Below are 27,697 nucleotides of genomic sequence, written 5' to 3'. Positions count from 1 at the left end.
AGTTGAATAAATCAAATTAACAATTTTAAGGTTTTTAAACGGAATCATGTGATTAAAATTTGATTACAAAGCAACATTTGCTAGATAGAAATGTAGATTCTAGTATTTTCCTCTGTATCTATCAATATAATTTCTAAGTTATATAGAGTTTTGTGTTGATTTTATATTGACATAATATTTATATTAAATATATTTAATTTTATATTAAGATATGAAGTATTGTAATATTTTAATAATGCATTCTTTTTATTTTTCTTTTTTGGTTGATTTCCTGTAGCTATCTGGTGTTAAGTATATCGCCAATATCTAAATATGTTCGTGGCAGATGGATATTAAAGGGGATGAGGAGATAATAACTATTGCTGGCTAGGCAGGTAAACAGCCAAGACACCCAGGTGGACAAATGCCCCATTATTAGCTAAAATAGTTTATTGCTTGCTTTTGCTTGATAAGTAAACTTAAAAGGTGACTGAACTGGCCAAGTGGCCTGTGTGTTTCATACTCACAAAGGCATTATCCAGCACCAAATAGAGATCAATGTATTTCTGTGCCCGAAGAAAGTCTTCTTGCTTTACAAAGAATAAAAGAACATTGTTAGTCACTGTCTTTATCCTAAAAGATTCTAAAGCTTAAAAGGAGACTTTTTTCCCCTAAAATAGAAGATAAATAGAAAAATAAGTAAATAAATTATAGACTTGACACATGTTACTCATTTCTAAGAATAGTAGTATATCACCTATCTTTGCTGAGACAATTGAAGTAAATGATGAGGTAATGGAATTGTATTCACCTCTGGGCTTTTGAGTGATCTAGAGATTCGAATTGGGCCTTGTTTCCCGCCAGTGCTCCTCACACCACATGTGTAGTTAGCTGGGTCTTGTTCCTCCTGGTTAGATGTAAAGATGGCATGTTCTTTCTCATCTGTGCTTTTCAGAGGTTTTATCAGGTATCTTTGATGATGATGTGTGAAGTATCCTCTGGGAGATATAGAGACTTGTATTTCAGGATTCCTGACACACAGAGTCATATTTGCATCCAAGAATGGATTGATGTCTGCCCCTCCATCCCAATTTCACACATAGTCTTGTCATTCTTAGACCTTTCAGCTAACTTTTGGTAATGTAAGTTAGAATCACTATTTGTCGATATAAAATGAAGCCTAGCTTACTTACCAAGATAATTCTGAACAAGAATTATAAAGATGAAGCAACCCCAAAGAATTTGGAATTTGCACCATGGTAAATATTTTTCCATAGTTTATTGATTCATTTAACAAATATTTCATGGCAGATCCTAGGACTATAATGGAAAATGGAGTAAGGGAATGTTTAGATAGCAAGAACCCCAGAGGGGAACATGAATGATCAACAGGCCAACCAGAGTAACATGCTGGGATTAGAAGTAGCTTAAAGAATCCCTGTTTCTATAATCATAATAGTATGATAATTTGTTCATAAATAGAAGGTTAATCCATATAATAAAATATTACAATCCAACATAACTGTTCAAAATTATATTCCTGAAGGTATGTTATGATATGTGAAAAACTTTTCATGTGTGTTATGAGCCATGTTGGAAGAACAATGTATTCTATTTTTTTATTTCAATGCTGTGAAAGATACATTTGTCTATATGTGTATATAAGGGTGCCAACATGACAAAATGTTAATAACACTGATCACTTAGAGGTCAACTTTTGTGGTAGTTATTATTTTCTTTTTCTTTTTTTTTTTGTTTTGAGATGGAGTCTCGCTCTGTCGCCTAGGCTAGAGTGCAGTGGAGCTATCTTGGCTCACTGCAAGCTCCACCTCCCAGGTTCATGTCATTCTTCTGCCTCAGCCTCCTGAGTAGCTGGGACTACAGGTGCCCGCCACCACACCCAGCTAATTTTTTTTTTGCATTTTTAGTAGAAACGCGGTTTCACCGTGTTAGCCAGGATGGTCTCGATCTCTTGACCTCATGATCCCCCCACCTCGGCCTCCCAAAGTGCTGGGATTACAGGTGTGAGCCACCACGCTTGGCCTGTTATTTTCTTATTTGTGCTTTTTCTTACTTTCCAAACTTTCTCTCATTGGCAAGAATTATCTATGTAAACAGAAACACATATACTTCTACAATTAAGTTCAATTGTGACAATTGCAGGGAAGAATGTTTTAGAAAACAAGAAGTAACTGTTTCAGAGAGTAGGGTGGACAAACACAGAAGTGGATCCAGACACCATCAAGGTCCACAGTGTAGCATTCTTGTTTTACCATTCTAGGCCTGACTTCTCCTAGAGCAGCAGATTATGAAATGACTGTCAGGGTAATACTTTGTTCTTCCCTTTAACCACATATATTCAGCATTTCAGCAATGAAAAATTTACCAAAATAGTAAGAAGACAATATCTAGTAGCCCTTAATTCTGTGTAATAAAAAGCATCTTGATCTTGAATGATTTTGATAGTAGTTCTTACCTCAACCCGTCGCAAGTACTAATGCTGGCAACAGAATTCTTTTCATTTAGGATGTTTCCTTTATAGTAACAGTGTTCCTGGAGTGGAAAAAAGAAATTATGCTTCAGAAATGTGTGTGTGTGTGTGTGTGTGTGTGTGTAAAATGTATGAACTATGAGAATACATGTATCACAGTTGTGAGGAAAGCTACTGTCTTGAATATGTAAAAATTCTTCAAGTAGTGACTGTGGCCAGAGCAATTCTCAGACACACAAACAGCAAGAACCTCCGAGGTTTTCAGAATTGCTTCACTGGAAGCTCTGTATATTTGGTGGCTGAGCTGTTTTTCTGACATTAATTTACACTAAGGAAGAGTCCAGGGAAGTTAAACTTAGGTGGGCTCGTAGTGAAGGTGGTTGTTTTCTCTGAGAAGTGGCCAATACTCTAGGGATTTACAGTACTCCCGGTGGGTCCTCAGGTTTGGGGGTCAGTGCTCAAGAATTTGGCTTCCCTGTCCTGAGTCCCAAAGGCACTGTGCATTACAAATAAGTAAAATGAGACGTCTATTTTTCTAGACTGGGGAATCCTCAATACTTCACACTGTCACTCCTGAGCTCCTCAGACTAACTGATTTAATCACTGTTTTAATTGATCTATTAGTGGAATCCCTTTATCAGCCTCAAAGACTCAAAGTTACTTGTCTACAGCTAGAGATTCAGACATGATTGCTGGCCCGCATCTGCAAAGTTAAGGGGCCACTTAGGTGGAGTGATCCAAAAAAGGTAACGAAAAAACTCCAGTGCGAAATAAATTGACCTGCCTCAGGGTCTGAAATTCCATCTGTGGTCTTTTCTCCCTGTTTGGAAGAGATCTTGTCAACATAAACATTTTTTCATAGAAGACTTGAGAATATTCCTCATTAATGTATCATCAGCTATTAACAATTATAGCATGAATTAATTTATCAGACACTGTCCGCTGAAGATAGTGTTAGCAAAAATTCAGACGTTCATGAAATAAGTTTTGATGAGCATGGGGAACAAAGAACCATTTTGTGGTAGAAGTCTATTTTTTTTTTTTTAAATAGAGAAATACACGTTTAGGGTACCTTGTAGGATGGCTCTGAGAAACTCTCCTAGCTTGGGAACATGAACACCTCTTGACTGAGATTTGTTGTATTCTCTTCCTGATACTATATGCCATGATTCTTAATGTCTGACATTTGGCCCTGGCATTATCTACAGGATAATGATTTAATCAGATATAAAAATATTAATTAAATAATTGATATTTCATTGCTGACCTCAGGATAAATGCATATATCTCCAGAAAATAGTAAATAGTGACATGAGGTTTTAAGTACCCATAGAGAAGAATTTTTCTAACCTATGGATAAAATGGTCTAGGGACAAGTGGACTTTTGGTTGCTTCCAAAAATGTGACACTTGGAAGCCTTCTGCTGCTCCTATGTTTTAAAAGCTGAATGTGATTTTCCAAACTGTTGTCTCATTGGTCACAGATGAGCACCTTGCTTTCAAGTCCTTTGATTATTTTTTGAAGTTGTTCTTGGACCTATGAATTTTATAAAATAATTGAGTCCTTTGGGGATCTTAGTTAACATTAGTGCAAACTAATAACATCTAAAACTCAAAAGAGTCTCACAAAGGATTCGGACCCTACCATGTTCTCAGGCTTCGTGGTGATTTCCTCTCCTCTGGGTGAGTACAGTGTTTCAGTATAGTCTGGCCCCAGGAGATGCCTGTAGAGAGCAGAGAGCTGCATGAACCACTCTGGGTGGTAAGAAAGGCAGAACTTCCTGAACTTCAGCACTAAAAAAGTGATAGTGTCTACAATGAGAAATAGCTAAGGTTCTGACCTACTAATCCTCTTCCAATATTGGAGCTCTGCTACTGAAGCAAATCAGAGAGTTAGTTCTTCCTATTAAATCTCATCTCCTTCTCATCTGTAGATTCCCTGTCTTCAAACTAGTCATTTTGAGATTTCCTGCACCAAGGACACAACCTCTACAGAACCTTTGAAGGGTGCTGAGTCACAAATATGCTTATAGGCCCATTGCATTCAGGGAGAAGTTTACTAACTGTTATAAAACTAGGAGGAACCCTATCCCCTGGAATCTATCTCTAGGCCATGCATCTTGAATCAGCCTTGGACATACATTCTCATAAAAGAATAGAAAGCATCATCAAAGTCTTGAGTTTATATGAGTAGAAAAAGATGTTCAGTAAGTTCCCGGAAGGTCAAGGAAGAAAGACATTTACATATGCCATTCCTTTTGTTTTACACTTTGTATATAATTTCCTAGGAAATCTGCCTTTTTAGCACAAACTAATATCATGTAAAGCTCAAAATGCCTCATGTCTTCTATGTCAAACCACACTAAATGGAGCCTGAAAAAGATTGCTCCCCAATTTCATAACCTAATCCAGTGATTAGACTTTTGGAAGGTACAACTTACTTGGATTTTTGTAGGGAGAGAATGATTTCTTCTCCATTTAAGATCATCTGATATTGAACTTCGGGTTCATACCTTTCCTGAAAACATTTAATTACACCAAACAATTTATATTTCTGAACAAACTAAAATAATTGTAATGATATATGTAGTATATATTAGAAGAACAATTACAAATGCATATAGGATAAAATCAGTTCTCTGGTGTTTTCAAAATATGTAAGACAAAACACATTATGCACTAAAATGGACTTTCAAAAAGTAGAATTATGTGATAATAACACTTATAGATTAAACTAGCTGTAATACATGAGATAGGGACTTCTCATTTGTCCTAATGTACAGTATACTGTCTCAGGATCCCCCAGCCAGGGAATCAAAACAAGGTGTGTATTTTTCTTACTTTAAAACCAAACTAAATACACTTAAAAACAACAACAACAACAACAACAACTCACAACCCACTAAGAATTAGGTAACAATTACAAAATGAGGGAAATACTTGCAACAATGTAATAGTCAAATAATTGATATCTTTAATCAATAGTAGAAATATTGTGTTAACTACGGATACAAAATTTAATTCTTCACTATTGACAAAATGGCTGAGGAAAAAGACAATTCAGTGGAGAAAAGGGGTGGTGGTGAGGCTGGCCAGGAACAACATCTCAGTTAAAGATGGCTGACCTTCCTGGGCTTCTCTCCTCACTCTCAAACTGAGAGAAATGTCTAAGCAGCTTTATCTTTTCTTATCAAGTGACATTGTTGACTCTGCTGCTTAACCATAGCAGCATTCTGAGAAATTGTGAGCTGTCTCCTGAACAAAGGGGAGTTGTATACATGGGCTTCAATATGAAACTATTAGATGGTAACTGTAGTAACATCACTACTGTTAGTGAAAAGGCTTTTTATTGCCTCTTTGGATGATTGTAACATCTACCACAGTCATTCACCTTGCTTACCTCTTTGCCATGCTTTTCTGTCTGGTTGCTCGCGATCTCTCTTTTGTGTAAAATGTGAAGTTTTATAGGACGAACTATTTCATGGAGCGTTAATTCAGGTGTTTGCTTTATGGCTATTGCTAGAGAAAGAGAAATAATATTCACATAAAAGATTTAAAGGTTTCAGTTTTAGTCGTGTTGTGTTTTGTTTTCATTTGTTGGGTTGCTAAAAGGGCAGTGAAGACTACATTCCTATGTAGAGAGCAAACATTAGGAATAACAAATTGATTCTCCTACTTCAGCTTTGATGACAACGATTTTTTTTTTCTCTCCCTCCGCATTCTGAAAAGACATGAAGATTACAAAACAGTTCTTCAGATGATCTCTCAGTGCATGCAAACGCTGGACCACCATACCCAGAAAGGACAGGTTATGAATTAAGAACAGGGGTTGTGTGAGCCTAGAATTTGCCTGTAGTAATCTATTTCCTTCTTGCTTTAGAGTCTTCTTAAAAATCGTGAAATTTTCTCTCAATGCCCTCCAAGACTCCTTTTTTTTTCTTTTCTTTTTTATACCCTTTTCCCTCTGAAGCACAACTCCTGACTATACACTCTAAAAATAAAATTTTTCCTTTGTATATAATACTTTACTTTTAGGAAAGACTCTACTAGCAGTAATTTTATTCCTCAGTGTGGCAATAAGCCATGATGCTTTTTCTCTCAGCATTTTCCCTCAAGACTTTAGATTTCAAAGAAATAAAGTTTTTGTTGGCCTCTCTTTGAAGAGTTTTAAAGCCTCAGAGAGGAAGGAGAAATATTGTTTATGGACACGATGTTCTTCTTGATGTACTTGAAATTACATTACATAGACAAATTTTCATTGTTTACAAATAATAGAAAAGAAATTATCTTGGAGCCAAAAGATGTGGTCTTATGCCCTAGCTGAATAACCTCGTAGAAGTCACTTCAGCTTTGTACTAGTTTATTATCTAAGGTATAGGTTAGTGTAAAACTTGAATAAGATAAAATATATAAAATTATTTAGTACCCTATTAGGAAGATGGCAGCATACTTTTTCTATTTTTTCTTTTAATTATTCAATCATTCATATAAGGTCAGTCTTATTTCTGAATGCTCACATTTTCATACATACGTATCTGTGCTTAAAGACAGTTTTCCACTCAGTATGACAGAGTGATATTAGGGAAAACAGAAGATTTTATACCTGGCTGATACAGAAAATGAAAGGAAATCACAAAGCAAGAATCCCCTCCTACTCAGCTCCCAAAGTTCTGTTGCAATGCTGTCCTGAGCAGGATTCATCACATACTAAAACAGGAAATCTAGAAATGTATGAGTAAATGATCTTTTATTAAAAGAGAATATGAGTCCATTAGTGGAAAAAGCCATGCGCTTGGAATGAGAATGAATTTTAATAATGTCTAGTCCCAATGCTAGCATTAATCATGCAATTTTGGAAGAGCCCTCAAAATCTCTGTTTTCCTTCCTCACTTCTTGTTCTATCTACCTTATCTGTCTTTGGGGAAACTTTGTAAGAGTAGATTACAATGTGATTTAGCCAAAAACCTTTGCAAGATATATAAAGTAAAAAATCAAAACAACAACAACAAAAAACCCAAATCAGTGTTGTTGTTGTTTTGTTTTATTTGTTTGTTTTGAGACAGAGTCTCACTCTGTCACCCAGGCTGGAGTGCAGTGGCCCGATCTCGGCTCACTGTAACCTCTGCCTCCTGGGTTCAAGCAATTCTCCTGCCTCAACCTCCTGAGTAGCTGGGATTACAGCTGCGTACCACCACACCTGGCTAATTTTTGTATTTTTAGTAGAGATGGGGTTTCACCATGTTGGTTAGGCTGGTCTCGAACTCCTGACCTCGTGATCCACTGCCTCGGCCTCCTAAAGTGCTGGGATTACAGGCGTGAGCCATCATGCGCATCCCAACAGTGTATTTTTAATGAATATCAAAATGATAGTAAAACAAGGTTGAGTGAAATTTCAACCTCTTAATACTCAAAAACATATTTTAAAAATGGAGACATTGGGTCAATATTATACTCTTATTTTAACTATGATGTGTCAAATCACTACATTTGATTTTTTTACATAGAAGAAAAAATAATGTAAAAGTATTACATTCTTTTCTAGACAGTAAGCAACTTACCTTCTGTGATATTTCTTTTATATTAAAACTCAAGTATTCATTTGACAAATATGTATTGAATGCTGACTTTAGGCCAGGCACAGTTTGAGGCTGTCAGGTTAAATGAAATAATAGAATAGATAGTGATGCATGCCCTTGTAAAATTTATTCTATTGGGAAATGATGTTATATTACATATATTTATACATATGAAGCATACATTATGAATAATTAAATTATTTACATGTTGGAAGATGATAAATGCTATGGTGATGAAATAGATCAGAGTAAAGGAGATTGTGAATGCTGGATTAGAGGTGAGCGTTGCAATTTTAAATAGGGAAGTAATGATAGTCACGTCGAGATGATCACTTTTAAGCCAAGACTTCAGGAAGATGTGGGACTGAACAATATCATTCTTTGGGAACAAAGAGTTCCGGATAGAGGAAAGAGCCAGTAATAAGGTTTTAATGTGAGATCCTGGACAGAGAGTGCATTTAAGAAACCACAGGGATCTAGCTGGAATGGAATGAGAAGAGTGAATAATAGAATATGCAAGTAGGTTGGTTATAGAAATTAATAGATTGCGCAAGACCTGGTAGACTCTTACAAAATTTAGCTTTTACTCTGTGTGAAATGGGGGCCACTGGAGAGTTCGGAGCAGAGAAGTAACATAATCTGACTTTTGTTTAATAAGATTGCCCTGTCTGATCTGTCGAGAATATCCTGCAAAGAGGCAAGTGTAGAATCAGAGAGATCATTTAGGAGGATATTGCAATAATCTAAGAGAGGTGGTGGTGACTTAGATGAAAGTGGTATCAGTGGAAGCAGTGAGGTGTGGTCAGATACTAGATATATTTTGAAAGTGAAATCAATAGAATTGGTGAAGGATTGGATACAGAACATGAGAGAAAGAGAGGAATCAAGGATGACTTGATATTTTTGCCTTGAGCAAACAGAATTGCCATTGACAGACTTGGGGAAAGGTGAAGGAAGAATAGATATGCGGGAAAGGTTCTGGGTATGTTGTTTTGAGATATCTACTAGGCATCTGTAGAGGCCAAAGCAACTCCATCTTGGATGCTAATCTGGCAAGCTGGCTTCTGATTAATCCCTGTTCTGGGAGCCCTCTAAGATTTCCAGTGTATCCATTGTTCCTTGTGTAAGAGCAGGTACTTATAAATCTTGCCCTTAGGTCAAACAGCTGTGATGCTATCATACCTCAATTGTCCTGTACATCCCTTCTGAACCACCCCTCCCCTACAGTATAAAGGCCCTGGATCTGGAGAGTAATGGAATAGGGATCCACTGTCTGTGTTGTCTCATCACCACTCAGGACACAGACATGAGTTCTCTTTGTAACCCCTTATTAAGACTTGTTTTCTAAAAAACTGGATCTTTTAGCCTCTTTCTTTGGCCTCTCAACTTCCTTGGGCTTTGGGGCAGTTTGCATAGACCTGCCCACCATGAACAGCATCTAAGTGGATTTGTTAGAAATAAAGTGTACATTTTAGTGTGGAAGCAAAAAGTTGGGAGTTGTCCTCTTGTGGATGGTACTTAAAGCTAAAGATTAGATAAATCACCAAATGACTGAACACTGCTACAAAACAAAAGAGTATCGAGCACTGAGCCCTGGGCTATTCCAACATTAGGAAATTGAGGAGAAGAGGAGGAACCAGTAAAGGAGGCCAGTGTGAGGTAGGAGTTCACCAAATGAAATGGTGTGTTTCAGGCCATGGAAAAGGAAAGAGAGAGGAAGGCAGAGAAAGAAAGAGTTGAAAAACATGAGAATACAATGCCCCCAAAATGACCACTGGATTAAACATCCTTGAAGCTGTAAGAGCAGTCTTGGTGGAGTGCTGGAGATGAAAACTCTGTAGAAGTAGGATAGAAGAGAATAGGGTGAGACTAACTAGAGAAAAAGTGTATACACAGCACCTTTGAAGATTTGTTATGCAAAAGGAAATGTGAGTGATTGGTCAGAGTGGTGGGAAAAACTATAGGGAAAGGACGCAAACCTTCTGAAAGTTCAGAAGATTCTGCAGAGCCCCGGGAAAGAATAACTGAAGGCAGCTGTTCTATAACCCTGAGGCAGAGGGCAAGGAGCAGGTACAAGGGAGTATAGGGGGCTTTCTCTTAAACAGGTTCATCTACTTATGTTGACCTGGAACTGACCTTTGATCATCCACGCACCTGACGTTCCCTGAAAGGGGAACAATAAATGTTAATTACCTACAGGTTGTTTTTGCTCCAGGTTTTCGGCATTGAGCTTGCACTGAATAAAAGCAAGCAGCTCCAGCTTCTCAGGGCTGCTCTCTGGCCACCAGAGCCAGGCCGTCACCTCGCTGTTCTTACAGTACATACCTGTGTCTGAATACTCATTTCATCCATCTGCCAGCATCTGCGGGACAGACCCGGCAGGTGGTGCCCCACGTGAGGAATGCTGCAATGGATGGCGATGAAACCCTCGAGAATGAAAGTGAAGTGACTGCAAAGTAAGTAATTGGTGACTGGTGGGGATTTCAAAGTTTGAGGGGATTTTCAAGCTAGGGTTTCATCATGGGACAAAGTTATCAGCTCAACAGCAACAGTATATAAATGTATTGAAACAGCTGCTTAAAGCTAGTGGAGCCTGTGTCTCGGAGGCACAATTAAGGGACCTAATGCAAACTGTTGCTTTCTATAACCCATGGTTCCCAGAAGAAGGTATGCCAAACCTAGAGCTCTGGGAACAACTGGGGGAGAAATCTTAACATCATGCACAAGGGCAACAGGTCTCAGTAACATCTTTAACATTATGGGCCTTAGTCAGGGCTGCTTTGTCCCCACTCTACACAGAAGAGCCTTAAAAGGGAAGGAAGGAAGAACCATTACCTATCTTACCACCTCCTCCTCATCCCTCAGCCCCACCATTACTGGGTAAAGGTACCACAGAGGAAACAAATATTTTCCCTGAGCGCCCCCCCCACCAATAAATTGGAAAAAATACAAGGGATACACTACCGTTATGGGACCCTGTCTTAGGCAAGTGGAATTAGAAGGGGAACTCTTGACCCGCCCAGTGATGCAAGATCAACCAGGCAAACAGGTATATGAATGCACTGCTTTCAACACTTCTAAAGAAATGAGAAAAAGCCTTAGAGAACAGAGCCGCTAGCCCATTTATGAAAGGATTCATTGAGGCCATAGCAGACTTCCATATGACCCCATGGGACCGGTCAGTGCTAGCTAAAACAACTTTAGAGACCAGGCAATACCCCCTCTGGCAGACAGAATATGATGAGCTGTGCGAACAACAAGCCAACCAGAATCAATTGGCCTGGCAAAACATAACAGCTGCTGTCTGGCCACTAGGGCCAGGCAGCTCTAGCTAGCTGCTCTTCTTACATTGCATACCTGTGTGTGAGTACTCATTTCATCCATTAGCCAGGGTCTGTGGGACAGACCTGGCAGGAGAGAGAAAATTTAGGATGTTAATTGGCAGAAGAGAAAGAAAAAGGATATTCGTTTTAAGTTGGGAGAATTTATATGCTGACGGGAATGATTCCATAGAGAATATGGAATAGATACAGTAGGAATGAGGGAAAATGTTAGGTCAATGTCCTTGTATGAGAAGGGATAAGATCTAGAATACAAATAGAGGTGTTAAGCCAGCACAGATAGGTCAGAGAGAGGAGCAGAAGGTAAGGCTGATCATATAGGGACAAAAAGCAGTAGACTGGTGAATATGGTGGAACACAAAGTAAAACCTTCTTAAAATCCCTCCCATTTCCCCCAGAAACTTCTGGCGTGTTTTTTATATACATAAAGCAAAACAAATATAATGCTGAAGTTCATTTTGGTTAGCAGTTCAATGAGTACAAGTTTGTTGGAACATGATTGTTTCATGTACTATTCACAATGATGGTAAGATTTTATGGAAGTTCCAGAAAGTTGTGAGCTTGAAAGAAGAATAATTTACCAGATAAGATTGTGTATGAGTAAACATAAGAACATTACGAGGTATAAAATTATCTAGTTAACTGCAACCTAATGAATATCTTCTAAAATAATAGCTTTTATTGTTAACTATTGGGTTATCTAAAGTAATAGGAACATTTAAAAATGTAGGGCTACTTGGGCACTATGAGTATCGTAGACTCTCATCAAATTCAGAAGTATTTCAGTGACTTTTTCAGCAGAATTTTGAGAGAACAATACAATAGTAATAAAAAGTTTCACTTTTCTAGAAATGTATCAATGACTGTTTTGAGGCCTCTGAGGAATGGGGGAAAAAGATGTGTAGATGATTTTTTTTGTTTCAATCAAATTCTATTTCATTATATGTTGTGTGACTTTAGGTACAATTCTCATCAGACAGCACAGGCATAGTTGTTCAGTTGGTCAATTAATGTTTTCTTTTGTTTAATAATGCAATTATAATATATCTGATTTTGGTTTAATAATGGAATTACATATGATTTAGCCCTCATTCTATTTTAAACTCTTCCCTGTTATTCATTCTAGCAAAGGTATGATTAGGAAGTTGTCTTAAATACATGGATTTGAGTTTTGGCCAGGAAGTTAGTTCTGTGTTGTCATTGGGATGGTGTGTTTTAGAAAAGAATATAATAGATCTAGTAGGGTTATGAAATAAGAAATACAATTCCAGAGACATCCTTCCCAAATCATTATGCAAATCACAAACTGTTGACTATAAGGCTGTCCTTTTATGTTTATATGGATTGAATAATTGCAAAGACTTCAGTAAGCTATGTATATATATCACATAATTATTAATATAATACTCTATATTTTATCCTTTTTTGGAGTATAGTATTGGTGATGGACAATGAGGAAATATAAAAGAATATGAAAGCTCGAGCCAGCCATATGTGTGGAGCTTTTGCACAGCAACCTTTAGGCAAGTGAGAATTTTGTGGGGAGTTTGGATAACTCCTCAACTATGTACTTTACCTGTTTCAATACAGGGTTTAGCACAAACATGTTTAACATGGAGATGTGCAGGTTTACAGCTTGACTTTTAACATGTTTATTATGTGATCACTAGTACAATAACCAGTGACTTGAAAATTATGTGTAGGGTGTGTATAGAGTGTCATCAAATTGGTTCATCTATCAATAATCAATCTCAAAGACAAAAGAGATTTCCTTTCCAGAACTAGTTATTCTGACCCTGTCATTCTGCTTTTAAGAATTTTTCTCAAGGAAATATCCCAAAGTGCAGATTTTTAAACAGCCATGATTCATGAAGATGTTAATAAAACTTTATTTACTAGAGAAAAGACATAATGAATGGAACAACATGTAGCTTTTTGTTCCTCTATTTTGGAAAATACTGTGCAGACATAAAATTTATTTGTTAAAATATATAACAATTTGAGGAAATAGGACAAATTTTAGAATGCATGTTTCATATAGTGGTTTAAAATATCTTCACTCAAAAAGATACACACACATATGTATATATAGTTTGCTTTTGCAGAGAGGTAGAAAATATACCAAAATGCAAATAGTAGTGATCTTTTGACCATAAAAACAGATGCCTTTTTTTTAAAAAAAAAAAAAAGCACTTTAAACATTCATCAAATAATTTGACTTTTATGTAAAATGCGGGTGTAATGGTACTTACCTTGAGTTTGAACAATGAGCCAGAGTATAGGCAGCAGGACCCAAGACATGGTGGCTACTGCAGGTAGCTGGGAGGTCCCACACAGCATGAAGTTGTGGTCTCCCCAGTGTCCAGTTTTATCTTCACCAATTTCTCTTTAGAAGTTGAACAAGAAAATTAAAACTCCCACTTTTTGTGTGAGATTGGGGAATGTTTCTTAAGAGTGTTGGGAAATTGTCAAAAAATTGCAGTGTCAACATCATGAGAATGTTCCTCATCTTTGAGAGATATTTACGGCTGTGGTTATAGCTCGTTAAGGACTCACATCTGGACACTGTTTGCCCTTGGTGCTCCTATAGCAGTGGGAATGTGTGAACTGAGACTGAGGTGCTCGCGTGCATATCTACATACTCGCCAAACTGGACCATCACGATTGCTGTTCAGTATCTTTATAGAAATAAATCCGCATATTTAGGACATATATCAGCATTCTGTACATATTTCGAGAAACTGTCACAGTGAACACAATCTAAAAATCACCAGGCAAAGTCCTACAAACCAAGATACTGCAAATCTCTCAAATGTTCAGTCTCCTTATGAGTCAACAGGGGATGCTGATAATATTAACTACCTCAAGATTCTTATAAAATTCAAATGCATTTGCACACACATGTGCACATGCATGTAAAATTGTAAAGAAATGTGCATGTATAAGAAATGTACAAAAAATGTAAATAACCTTGACAGTGCTAGCCTTGACTAAACTCTACAACCTATGAAATATGTTTCAGGTATACTTTTTGAGTTCTACCTTATAAAATAACAATGTTTCTCTGACAAATATGGTAGATTTTCATGATCATAATATCACAAATTTATTATGGGGAAAAAAGTTGATTGCCAATGATCTGACATCAAGAAATAACTTCTGTTAACATTTTTATAATGTATTTTCATCTTCTTATGGAGAAAAGGAAAGCTAACCTTATTGGGCAAAGGGTTTAAGAAACTTGTTTTTTCAAGGCACTATAACATTAGCATTAAGCATTCTCATGACATTGAATATTAAGACGTAATTTTAATGACTATCATATTTTGTGCATACGTTTGTGTTGAGTGTCCATGTAATGTGTGGTTGTGTGTATTTCTTTAACTGAATTTCTGGCGACTTCAGGATAAATGTCTAGAAGTGCTATTTAGCTAAAAAGGTTAAATCAACTTGAGATTATTGATAAACATTGACTCAGTGCTTTTCAGAAAGTTAGAGCCAAATTAAATTATTATGTATAGAATTTTCCCAGTCTAAAAACCCATACCTTCTAACTGCTGAACTTACTTTCCACTGATACATCTGGGAGTTTCTTAGCATCTAAGAGGAAGTCTAAAAATCCCCTCTATGTCTATTCTTCATTTTGTTGCTGTTCTAGCTTCCTTTAAAATAGTAGCATTTTCTCTTGTAATTTTGCATTTCTCTTTCTGGTCCAGAAGATAAGTATTCTTATATCCTTTGTGATCCGCCTTGATTATTTTAACAAAGTATAATTCTAATTATGTCTCTATCAAATAATAAAAGAATCCTGGAATGGTGAACTCTTATCAGTGCCTTACTCTTTGCCACCTTGGATGTTGTCAGGTATTTCAGTTTGTTATGATTTTGACCCCCATGTTACTCACTATTTTTGTGTTTTCTACAGATGTTTGAAATTACTCATGTGTACCAACTTCTTTGCTCACAGGTCCTTTTAGCATCAGTTATTGTTTTTTTTAAATTCTTCATTAAGCATATTCGTTTTTATTATTTCCATAGGTTTTTGGGGAACAGGTGGCATTTGGTTACATGACTGAGTTCTTTAGTGGTGATTTGTGAGATTTTGTTGCACCCATCACCTGAGCAGTATACACTGAACCCAATTTGCAGTCTTTTATTCCTCACTCACTTCCCATTCTTTTCCCCCCGAGTCCCCAAAGTCCACTGTATCATTCTTACGCTTTTACATCCTCATAGCTTAGCTCCCACTCATGAGTGAGAACGTACAATGTTTAGTTTTTCATTCCTGAGTTACCTCACTTAGAATAATAGTCTCCAATCCCATCCAGGTTGTTGCAAATGCCATTAATTCATCGTTTTTTATGAATGAGTAGTATTGTGTCATACATATATGGTATATACATGGTGTATATATATGGTATACATGCATACATATATACCATATATGTGTGTGGTGTGTGTGTGTGTATATATGTATATGTGTATATATACACATACACATGCATACACACATACCGCAGTTTCTTTATCCACTCGTTGAATGATGGGCATTTGGGCTGGTTCCACATTTTTGCAACTGCAAGTTATGCTGCTATAAACATGCAATACACAATGAAATACCACCTTACTCCCACAAAAATAGCCATTATCAAAAAATCATAGATGATGTTGGTGTGGATGTAGTGAAAGGGAACACTTCTACACTGCTGGTTGGAATGCAGACTAGTACAGCTGCTATGGAAAACAGTGTGGAGATTCCATAGAGAACTAAAAGTAGAACTGCCATTTGATCCAGCAATCTCACTACTGGGTGAAATTTTGCTATCTTTCGGTGACCATTGTTGCTGTGGACAATTTTGCTTTCTGGCTATTCAATGGAATTATATAAGTAGTAGTGCTAGGGCAGTTGAATATTGAAATCATATTAAAGTTGTTTCTAATACATTACTACTACATTTCTAAGAATTCTAAGATGATTCTGACACTATCCTTGCTATTCAGATATTCCTGCAATAAAGTCTAATAATGGAGACAGCCACAAACAGGTAGTCTGTACAAATATGAAGTATTATGATTGATGTTTCTGTATTGTGTTGAGATGGATTTTAGAAGGGACATATCACTTGATAGGTGGAGATAATCAGATAATAACTAGAAAAGGAATAGTAGAGCTTGTACTATGAGCAAAGCCGTGAGTGTATAGAAAATCATGGTGTTTGTTGAAGCGTATGTTCCTCATGACTTGAACATAACATAAAGGAATCAAACCAAATGTCCACCAATGATAGACTGGATAAAGAAAATGTGGCACATATACACCATGGAATACTATGCAGCCATAAGAAGAGGGTGAGTTCATATCCTTTGCAGGGACATGCATGAAGCTGGAAACCATCATTCTAAGCAAACTAACAAAAGAAAAGAAAACCGGACACCACATGTTCTCATTCATATAAGTGGGAGCTGAACAATGAGAACACATGGACACAGGGAGGGGAGTATCACACACTGGGGCCTGACCAGGGCCTGTTGGGGGATGGGGAGTTAGGGGAGGGATAGCATTAGGAGAAATACCTTATATAGGTGACGGGTTGATGGGTGCAGCAAACCACCATGGCATGTGTATACCTATGTAACAAAACTGCACGTTCTGAACATGTACCCCAGAACTTAAAGTATAATAAAGTGATAGGTATGTGATATAAAACTTGTAATATATGCAGGGGCCAAGTTATGGGGGAACAAATGATCTTAAAGAAGGTACATATTTGAGCACTACTTAGCTTATAAAAGTGTCGGACTTGCTGATTGATTGTATGTAGCCACTCCCAGTTGGAAGAGACAGAGGAATCCAGAATGACTTCTAAGGTTCAGCTTGAGCCACTATATAAGTCTTCCAATTTGGCGTCTTGATGGAAGTTGCAGTTTGTTAATTCATTAAAAACAGGAAATATATATCCTGGGGCACCCTTCAGGACCACAGCACCATGATGGTAATAGATGTTTAAGATATTCATTGAATATATGAACACCATAAAAAATTTGAAAACTAAACTCTGCATAAGATACAGATGCTGTTTATTAGATAGTTGAATATCGGCTTATAAATCAAAACTGGGAATAACAGTGAAGAAATTGTTTACCCAGTGCATCTGGAGGGAATGAGAAATAGAATATATACAGAGCCTTATGAAGACAATATTTAAGGATTGACTAAACATAGGATTTAATTTATGATCCTAAAACTAAGAAATCACAACCAACATCCTGATTACCGAGAATTTTATTCCCATAATGCTTGCAACTTAACATTTTGGAATGTTGCATAATAACATATCTTTGATTTGGGGCAGATGTTTAAATGTTGTCTAACTACAAATGAAAATAGAACAACATGGACAAAAATTATGGTAATATCTTGCACAAGTAACAACTTTTGCATACATGATTTTCTTTGGTCATATAACAATAGATATAAGCAGTCGGTTCAAAGATTTTGGTTCCCATTTTATAGATGACTCAGAGGTTAGGTGATGTATTATACTTCAAATCACCCAGAAATGTAATATATGTCTCCAAAGTCATTAAGGTGGGAAAAGACGTGCTTGATAAAGAATTTCAAATATTTTACTGTGGGAGATCTCTAGGATGGCTTCAAATGCTTCAAAGAAGGCTATCTCAAGGATATGAGAGTGTAAGAGTCAGAAGTTCGAGATGAGAAGTAACATAGTGGTGTCCATGCTCTGAACTCCTTTGATACTCAGGAATCCCTATTTGCTTATGACTGACATTGGGGGAGGGGTCATGTTCCCTACCTCGGTGGTCTATCAGTGTATTGGAATTATCTAATGAGATATTTTTTTTCCAATTTGAGCTTGTCCAAACCCGCCAGGAATCCCTACTGGAGAAAGCTGTGTTAATAGTAATATTAGCTGACAATTACATACCCAGGCATTGTTCCAAGTGGCTTGCATGCATTCAAACATTCTGTTTATTACAACCCTATTTAAAACATATTTAAACAAAAACATGTTTAAATATCTTGCCTGGATCCTACCAATTTTGCTGACCCATATAATGTCAGTACATTCAGTTTTTCTATTTTTTTCTATTTATGGACATTTTAACCTTAAAATTATAACTGCTAAGACTTTGAAGTAACATAGCAAAAACTTAGTGTTATATTCAGAGCAAAAATAAAGATACAACTTTATGCACATAAATTATACTTTTAGCTATGGAGTTCAGTGAAATCTTTCACTAATGATACCTTGATGAGCTAGAAAAAAATACATATATGTATAACACATTATTTTTTGCCTTTATAATTATCACATTTCTTCTAACATTTTATATGTATAGTGTACATAGGTTGTATATATAATGTATATTTAATATATAATTATATATAATATGTATATAATATATAATATATAAAATATATAATTTATATTTACAAATTATTTTTATATAATATATAAATAAAATACATACATATAATATTAGAAAGATGAGAATTGTAAAGGCAAAAAGTGGTTGAGGGATCAAGGTCCCAGAAAGGAAGGAAGTACATGGCATGAGCTTGACATTCCTCCCAAATTTCCCTCTAGGCATTTAGCACTTCTTGTGTTCCAATTAAGAGGTTAAGAATCCGAGCGGATGAGTAGATTGCAAAAATTTTCTCCCATTCTGTAAGTTGCCTGTTCACTCTGATGGTAGTTTCTTTTGCTGTGCAGAAGCTCTTTAGTTTAATTAGATCCCATTTGTCAATTTTGGCTTTTGTTGCCGTTGCTTTTGGTGTTTTAGACATGAAGTCCTTGCCCATGCCTATGTCCTGAATGGTATTACCTAGGTTTTCTTCTAGGATTTTTATGGTATTAGGTCTAACATTTAAGTCTCTAATCCATTTTGAATTAATTTTCGTATAAGGAGTAAGGAAAGGATCCAGTTTCAGCTTTCTACTTATGGCTAGCCAATTTTCCCAGCACCATTTATTAAATAGGGAATCCTTTCCCCATTTCTTGTTTTTCTGAGGTTTGTCAAAGATCAGATGGCTGTAGATGTGTGGTATTATTTCTGAGGACTCTATTCTGTTCCATTGGTCTATAGGTCTGTTTTGGTACCAGTACCATGCTGTTTTGGTTACTGTAGCCTTGTAGTATAGTTTGAAGTCAGGTAGCGTGATGCCTCCAGCTTTGTTCTTTTGACTTAGGATTGTCTTGGCAATGTGGGCTCTTTTTGGTTCCATATGAACTTTAAAGCAGTTTTTTCCAATTCTGTGAAGAAACTCATTGGTAGCTTGATGGGGATGGCATTGAATCTATAAATTATTTTGGGCAGTATGGCCATTTTCACGATATTGATTCTTCCTATCCATGAGCATGGTATGTTCTTCCATTTGTTTGTGTCCTCTTTTATTTCACTGAGCAGTGGTTTGTAGTTCTCCTTGAAGAGGTCCTTTATATCCCTAGTAAGTTGGATTCCTAGATATTTTATTCTCTTTGAAGCTACTCATCTGACAAAGGGCTAATATCCAGAACCTACAAAGAACTCAAACAAATTTACAAGAAAAAGACAAACAACCCCATCAAAAAGTGGGCAAAGGATATGAACAGACAGTTCTCAAAAGAAGACATTCATACAGCCAACAGACATGAAAAAATGCTCATCATCACTGGCCATCAGAGAAATGCAAATCAAAACCACAATGAGGTACCATCTCACACCAGTTAGAATGGCAATCATTAAAAAGTCAGGAAACAACAGGTGCTGGAGAGGATGTGGAGAAATAGGAACACTTTCACATTGTTGGTGGGATTGTAAACTAGTTCAACCATTATGGAAAACAGTATGGCGAGTCCTCAAGGATCTAGAACTAGAAGTACCATATGATCCAGCCATCCCATTACTGGGTGTATACCCAAAGGATTATAAATCATGCTGCTATAAAGACACATGCACACGTATGTTTATTGCGGCACTATTCACAATAGCAAAGACTTGGAATCAACCCAAATGTCCATCAGTGACAGACTGGATTAAGAAAATATGGCACATATACACCATGGAATACTATGCAGCCATAAAAAAGGATGAGTTTGTGTCCTTTGTAGGGACATGGATGCAGCTGGAAACCATCATTCTCAGCAAGCTATCAGAAGAACAGAAAACCAAACACCGCATGTTCTCACTCATAGGTGGGAACTGAACAATGAGATCACTTGGACTCGGGAAGGGGAACATCATACACCGGGGCCTATCACGGGGAGGGGGAAGAGGGGAGGGATTGCATTGGGAGTTATACTGACGTAAATGACGAGTTGATGGGTGCTGACGAGTTGATGGGTGCAGCACGCCAACATGGCACAAGTATACATATGTAACAAACCTGCACGTTATGCACATGTACCCTAGAACTTAAAGTATAATAATAAAAAAAGAAAAAATAAATAACCCCCCCCCCCAAAAAAAAAAAAAGAATCCGAGCAGAGTTCTCTGAGCCTCACAGTGCTACAAAGACAAAAACTGGAATGAAGGATCTCTCTCAAGAAGGAGGACGGGTCCAATACATTTCCTAAGAATAGTTTGAGACCAAGGAGAGTCTACACTCTCAACCCTAGTTGCCCAGTTAAGGCAAGTCAGAAATACTCTAGACCTTAACAAAATTGAAAACCAGCTTCTGATTAACTCAATCCAGATTGGGTTAAAGTGATTTACCTTGAGATTAACTGCTTGCCAAAAGTAAAGTATATTTTGGTATAGCCACACAGTGAAATTCTAGATAGCAGTGAAAATGTGTGATCTACTACATGCAGAATCACGCAAATATTACAAATACATTTTGAAAAAGGTTATGATTCCACCGAAATACAGTCCTAAACTGGTAAAATTGATCTAAGGTTTTAGATATCAGGTAGTGGCTTCCTTTGGGAAGGAGAGATTATATTGACTGCAAAGAGATATGCTGTCTTCTAGGGCACACTCTTAATGTTATATTTGCTGATTGGACTGGTATCTACATGGGGTATATACTTGGTGATTATTCATTGAGCTGTACCATTGTATATTTTGTGCACTTTTTTGAATAAATACATGAAGCTGAGAAAATATATCTCACTAGTTATGGCTGCATTTTAAATAATAGGCTGTTAGGAAATCTCCATTCTGGGGGAAAAAAAAATTTCCAGGAACCACTATTCAGTTGAGCTGTTGCTTTCACTATAGCAAATTTTTACAAGTATATATCATTTGGAATTTGTATATATTTAGATTTATTCCTGGAAGAAGCACAATGTTTTAACCCCTTCATAAGATTAGTATCTTAGAATTACTTAAAACAAATATTTTAAGTAATAAATACAGTACATCTCGCATGTTCCATCAGTTGACTATTTCATATTTATTGCTAGTTACTTGATAATTTCTGATACTCTTATAAAATTACCTTGTCTTTAATTTTTTGATATTTCTTCCTTTGTTTTTTCATATATTCATACAGTTGTATGACTTTAAAAAAATCATAAGTAACTCATTGATTTACTTAGTGACTTTATTAGAAATCAGTTGATCTGTGTGTAGGTCTGTTTGCCCATTTCTTCATCAATATCACACTGTCTTGATAACTGTAGTTCTATTTAAAACAAGAAAACACTTAAAATCAAGTAGTGTATGTAATCCATGATTCTTATTTACAAGTTTGTTTTAGCTCTTCTGGGTCTGTTACATTTTCATACCAATTTTGAATTCAACCTATTAAGTCCCAATAAAGAGCTTACTAGGATTTTGATTGGGATTGCATCGAATCATTCAGTCAAATTGGTAATAATTGATATTCTAACTGTATTGGTATTCTGATGCATAAGCGTGTATTTCTCTGCTTAGGTCTTTTTAAATATTTGTCTCATTGATGGTTTGTGCTTTTTAAAATAGAGGACGTGGACAAATTTCATCAAATGTATTTTGAAATATTTTTTGCTTTTCGATGGTATTGTAAATAAAATTATTTCTCCATTATTTATTGATAGCATATAGCAATACAACAAACACAATCTTGATTAAGTGGAGTTTATTTCAAGAATGCAAGATTGTGTTTGTTAATTGCAAAGACCATAATTTACCTTATTGACAGAATAAAGGAGAAAAACCATAGAACCATTTCAATAAGTTCCAAAAGAAAAAAATCCGACATTTTTCACAAAAACTCAACAAATTGCCAATAGAAGGGGAACTTCTTAATCTAAAAAGGGCAAAATAAAACTTACAATAACTTATTTGTTGATGAAATTTTGAACATATTTTACAAATATTTGTTCTACTGGTTCTAGAAGTATAAAAGGGCAAAGAAATAAGCATACATGTTGAAAAGGAGTAGTGAGACTTGCTTTTTACAGGTGGCATGATAGTTTACGTTGAAAATCTTCTAGAATGAATAAGATTTATGTGTGTATGTATATATATGATGTATATGTACATAAATATGTAGTGTTTTCTTAGGGAGTTTTGTACCCATATTCATTAGAGATGTTTTCTTACAATTTACTTTTCTTGTAATGCCTTTTTAAGATTGTGATATAGCAAAATTATGTTGATCTTATAAAACAAACTGCATAGAGTCCTATTCTTCCATATTCTAAAAGAATTTCTTTAGGATATTCTTTTTTTATTATACTTTAAGTTCTGGGGTACATGTGCAGAACATGCAATTTTGTTACAAAGGTATACATGTGCCGTGGTGGTTTGCTGTACCCATCAGCCTGTCACCTACATTAGGTATTTCTCCTAATGCTATCCCTCTCCTAGCTGCCCCCCTCCGCCCCGACAGGCCCCAATGTGTGATGTTCCCCTCCCCATGTCCATGTACTCTCATTGTTCAACTCCCACTTATGAGTGAGAACATGCAGTGTTTGGTTTTCTGTTCCTGTGTTACTTTGCTGAGAATGATGATTTCCAGCTTCATCCATGTCCCTACAAAGGACATGAATTCATTTTTTATGGCTGATAGTATTCCATGGTGTATATGTGCCACATTTTCTTTAGCCTCTCATTTATGGACATTTGGGTTGGTTCCAAGTCTTTACTATTGTGAATAGTGCCGCAATAAACATACATGTGCATGTGTCTTTATAGTAGGTTGATTTATAATCCTTTGGGTATATACCCAGTAATGGGATTGCTGGATCAAATGGTATTTCTGGCTCTAGATCCTTGAGGAATCACCACACCGTCTTCCACATGGTTGAACTAATTTACACTCCCACCAACAGTGTAAAAGTGATCCTATTTCTCTACATCCTCTCCAGCATCTGTTTCCTGACTTTTTAATGATCACCATTCTAACTGGTGTGAGATGGTATCTCATTGTGGTTTGATTTGCATTTCTCTAATGACTAGTGATGATGAGCTTTTTATCATGTTTGTTAGCTGCATAAATGTCTTCTTTTGAGAAGTGTCTGTTCATTTCCTTTGCCCACTTTTTGATGGGGGTTGTTTTTTTTTCCTTGTAAATTTAAGTTCTTTTAGATTCTGGGTGTTAGCCCTTTGTCAAATGTGTAGACTGCAAAAATTTTCTCCCATTTTGTAGGTTGCCTGTTCACTCTGATGATAGTTTCTTTTGCTGTGCAGAAGCTCTTTAGTTTAATTAGATCCCATTTGTCAATTTTGGCTTTTGTTGCCATTGCTTTTGGTGTTTTAGACATGAAGTCTTTGCCCATGCCTATGTCCTGAATTGTACTGCCTAGGTTTTCTTCTAGGATTTTTAGGGTTTTAGGTCTTATGTTTAAGTCTTTAGGATATTGTTTTATTCTGATAGTTTCTTCATTAATTTTGAATAGGATTTATCAGTGAAACCATGTGAGCAAGAATTTTATTTGTGAGAAGATTTTTAATTAAAATTCAATTTGTAGATATATATATAGGGGAATTAGAATTTCTTGAGTCAGTTTTAATGTGTTTTTAAATTTTTTATATTGAAATAACTATACTTGCATATGCAGTGTAAGATGTAATATGGAGAGATTTCATATACCCTTTACTCATTTTTCCCAGTGGTAACATCTTGCAAAACCCTAGTACAATACCACAATCGAAACATTGACATTGGTACAGTTACAATACAAAATAATTCCATCACCACAAGGATGCCTCCTGTTGACCTTTTATAGCCACAGCCACTTCTACCCACCCTGCATCCTCCTCAACCCCTGACAATGACTAATCTACTCCATTTCTACACTCTTGTCATTTAAAAATGTTATGTATGTGGAACCATACAGTATGTAAGTTTTTGGGATTGTTCATTTCTCCAGGATAAACACCCAGCAGTGTAATTTCAACATCATGTTAGTTGTATTTGTTTTTGTTTGTTTGTTTTGAGAAATTGCCAACCATTTTTCAGAGAATCTGTACCATTTTACCATTTTCACCAGTGACATATGGATGATCCAGTTTCTCTGCATCCTTGCTTATTTTCAATGTTGTCACTATTTTTCATTTTAGCCATTCTGACTGGTGCTTAGGATTTTTCATTGTGGTTTCAATTTGACCACGATTTTGCGCATGTGCTTATTTTCCATCCATGTATCTTCTTCATTGAAATGTCTCTTTGTCTTTTTCCAGTGTTCTAATTGGATTATCTTTTGTACTGCTGTGTTGTCTTTGTTTATGCTAGATACTCGTCCTTTGTCAGTTATGTGGCTTGCAAACATTTTCTCCTAGGCTGTAGCTTGTCTTTTCATTCTCTTAACAGATTTTTACAGAATAAATGTTCTTAATTTTGATGAAGTCTAGTTTATTAATTTTTTCTTCGATAGATGGTATATTTGGTTTTAAATCTAAGAACTCTTTGCCTTACTCCAGATTTTGAAGTTTTTTTCTATGTATTTTTCTCAGAGTTTATAGTTTTATATTTTATATTTAAGTCCCTAGTCAATTTTGAGCTAATTGTTGTATAAGTTGTGAAGTTCAAATTGGGGTTTGTTTTCCTTTTTGCTTATAAATGTTTATTCACTCCAGCACTACTTGAAAATTTCTTCGCTATTGAAATGCTTTTGCTCTTTTTTCAAAATCAGATGTGTTTGCATGTGGCTATGTCTGAGTTGTCTAATTAATTTCATTTATTTATATATCCCTCCACCAATACATTACAACTAATTACTGTATATATACATAATGTCTTAAAATCAAGTGAACTGATGCTTCTCACTTTGTTCTTTTCAAGATTGTTTTAGCTATATTAGATCCTATGCATTTCCTGTAAATTTTAGAATAGTGTTATCTGTATGTAGAAAAATTCCTGATGAGATTTTATAGGAATTGTGCTAAACATATATATTAATTTGCAAAGAATTGACATCTTTACTATGTTTAGTCTTCTAAACCATGAACAGGGAATGTTTTCCCATTTATTTAAATCTTCTTTGATTTACTTTATCAGCATTTTGTAGTTTTCAGGGTTATACACCCTGTATATATTTTGTTAGGTTTACATCTGAGTATTTAATTTTTTAAAAAAATTGTAAATGGCATTGAATTTTTCATTTCGGTTTTCTTATATTCATTACTAATATAGAGAAATACAATTTATTTTTCTGTATTCATCTTGTAATCTGTAACCTGACTTCACTTACTGGCTCTAGGATTTTTTTGGTAGATTCTTTGGGATTTTCTAAATAGACCATCATGTCATCTGCAAACAGGAGAGTTTTATTTCATCTTTTACCATATAGTTGCTTTCCACCCCTCCCCACCCCTGACCGCCTTCTTTCCTTATCTCGTTGCACTGGCTAAAACTTCCAGCCCATTGTTGAATAAAAGTGTTGAGAGCAAATGTCCTTGACTTGTTCCCAGTTTTAAGAGAAAAGCATTCAATCTTTTATCATTAGATTTAATATTAACTGTAGGGTTTTGGTCAATGTTCTTTATTGAGTTTAGAAAGTTTCCTTCCATTCCTATTTTTTTCTGAAGCGTTTTTAAATAATGAATGCATGCTTTGGTTTGAATGTTTGCATCCCTTCCAAACTTTATGTTAAAATGCAATAGCTAATGCAATGCTATTAAAAGGTGTCGCCTTTAAAAAGTGATTAGGTCATGAGGATGGAGCACTCTGGAATTGATTAGTGCTTTTATAAAAGGACTGGAGGGAACTAGCTAGGCCCCTAGCTTTTTAAGTTTTATTACCAAGTATATAACATTTGGAATTATCATGTCTTCATGATGAATTAATTAGTAGGAAATGCTGCTCTTTTTCCAGCTCTCTCTCTCTCTCTCTCTGTGCGTGTGTGTGTATATATATACATTTATATATATGTAGTCTCTAACAAATACATAAAATATATTTATTTTTAATATATATTTTTTTTACTAAAATCTACTTTTTGTGGTATTCCTATAGTCACATCAGCTTTCTTCTAATAAATATTTGCATGGTATGTCTTTTTACATTCAATTTTATCTTTACATTAACACAATATATTTTTCTTAGGGTTTAACCCAGTGTTTTTAAAACTGTTGCTAAAATGTGTCTACCTTTTATTTTAGTTGATTTGTTTATTTGTGCTTTATGTAATTATTGGTATGATGAGAGGATATGCTATTTTGCTTTTTATCTCTGCTTTTTTGAATTTATTTTCTTATCTCTCTCCTTTTATTGCATTATTTTCTATTTGTCTTTTTCTTCCCTGCCTCCTTGTGTTATTAAAATATTCTTGGTATTTTTAATTCTTTTATTGCATTTTTGATTATATACTGTAATACTTTTATGGATGTTTTTTCTTGTTGGGTACATATGTACAGTAGATTTCGGTTGACAATTCTATTGTTCAGCTCACCTGTATATTCTGCCTAGCTTTTTGCCTATTTGCACTATTCACAACCAAAAAGGAAATGTTGAATCTGACACAATGAAGGTGGATAATATCAACTTATCCTGCTAATTTTATAAATTTATTAGTTATAAAGATATGTAAAACCCTATATTGTCTTTGCAAATTGTACCTTTTAAAATTATACAGTGACTCTGTCACTTACCTCCTCCATCCCTAATGATGCTTTCCACTGTAAAGTATGTATATTTGATAATTAGGTGCCTACATGAGCTGATATGTCTATTGCTAGCCATTCATTTTCAGTCTTTGCAAGAAATTCTGCTAGATGTATTATTTAGAAATAATGTGTCTATATTTTATCTAGTCCATCAATCTTTGTCTTATAACTTACCCACCATGCTTCAGATCCCTTACTTTTCCCCAAGCCCTACAACATATTGATATTATTGAGACCTATAATGCCTGAAAAGTAGCCATTAATCCCATGTGG

At 35.7% G+C, this 27,697-nt stretch overlaps 1 protein-coding gene across 5 annotated transcripts in view; it reads right to left on the bottom strand.

Annotated features, from left to right (window-relative positions):
- Positions 1–27,697, bottom strand: part of ADAMDEC1 (ADAM like decysin 1) — a 38,559-nt gene that overhangs the window by 7,209 nt on the left and 3,653 nt on the right. For 2 of the 5 annotated variants that reach the window (XR_003120865.1, XM_025394625.1), the window contains exons 1-7: positions 13,639–13,946; positions 5,870–5,988; positions 4,911–4,987; positions 4,115–4,193; positions 2,456–2,532; positions 791–977; positions 507–569 (exon numbers count right to left, since the gene is read on the bottom strand). Coding sequence is in view for 4 of the 5 variants with exons in the window: in XM_025394625.1 (XP_025250410.1) it covers positions 507–569; positions 791–977; positions 2,456–2,532; positions 4,115–4,193; positions 4,911–4,987; positions 5,870–5,988; positions 13,639–13,726 (690 nt within the window). In the remaining variant the exon portion in view is untranslated. Of the gene's footprint in view, positions 1–506; positions 570–790; positions 978–2,455; positions 2,533–4,114; positions 4,194–4,910; positions 4,988–5,869; positions 5,989–8,027; positions 8,118–13,638; positions 13,947–27,697 lie in introns of those variants that run through there. The other 3 variants (XM_025394627.1, XM_025394626.1, XM_025394628.1) reach the window with 3 other exon arrangements.

This window comes from Theropithecus gelada, chromosome 8, assembly GCF_003255815.1.
Source record: "Theropithecus gelada isolate Dixy chromosome 8, Tgel_1.0, whole genome shotgun sequence".
Classification (NCBI taxonomy): Eukaryota; Metazoa; Chordata; class Mammalia; order Primates; family Cercopithecidae; genus Theropithecus; species Theropithecus gelada.
Note: the sequence above shows the minus strand (reverse complement) of the source record. Positions and strands in the feature narration are given on the sequence as shown.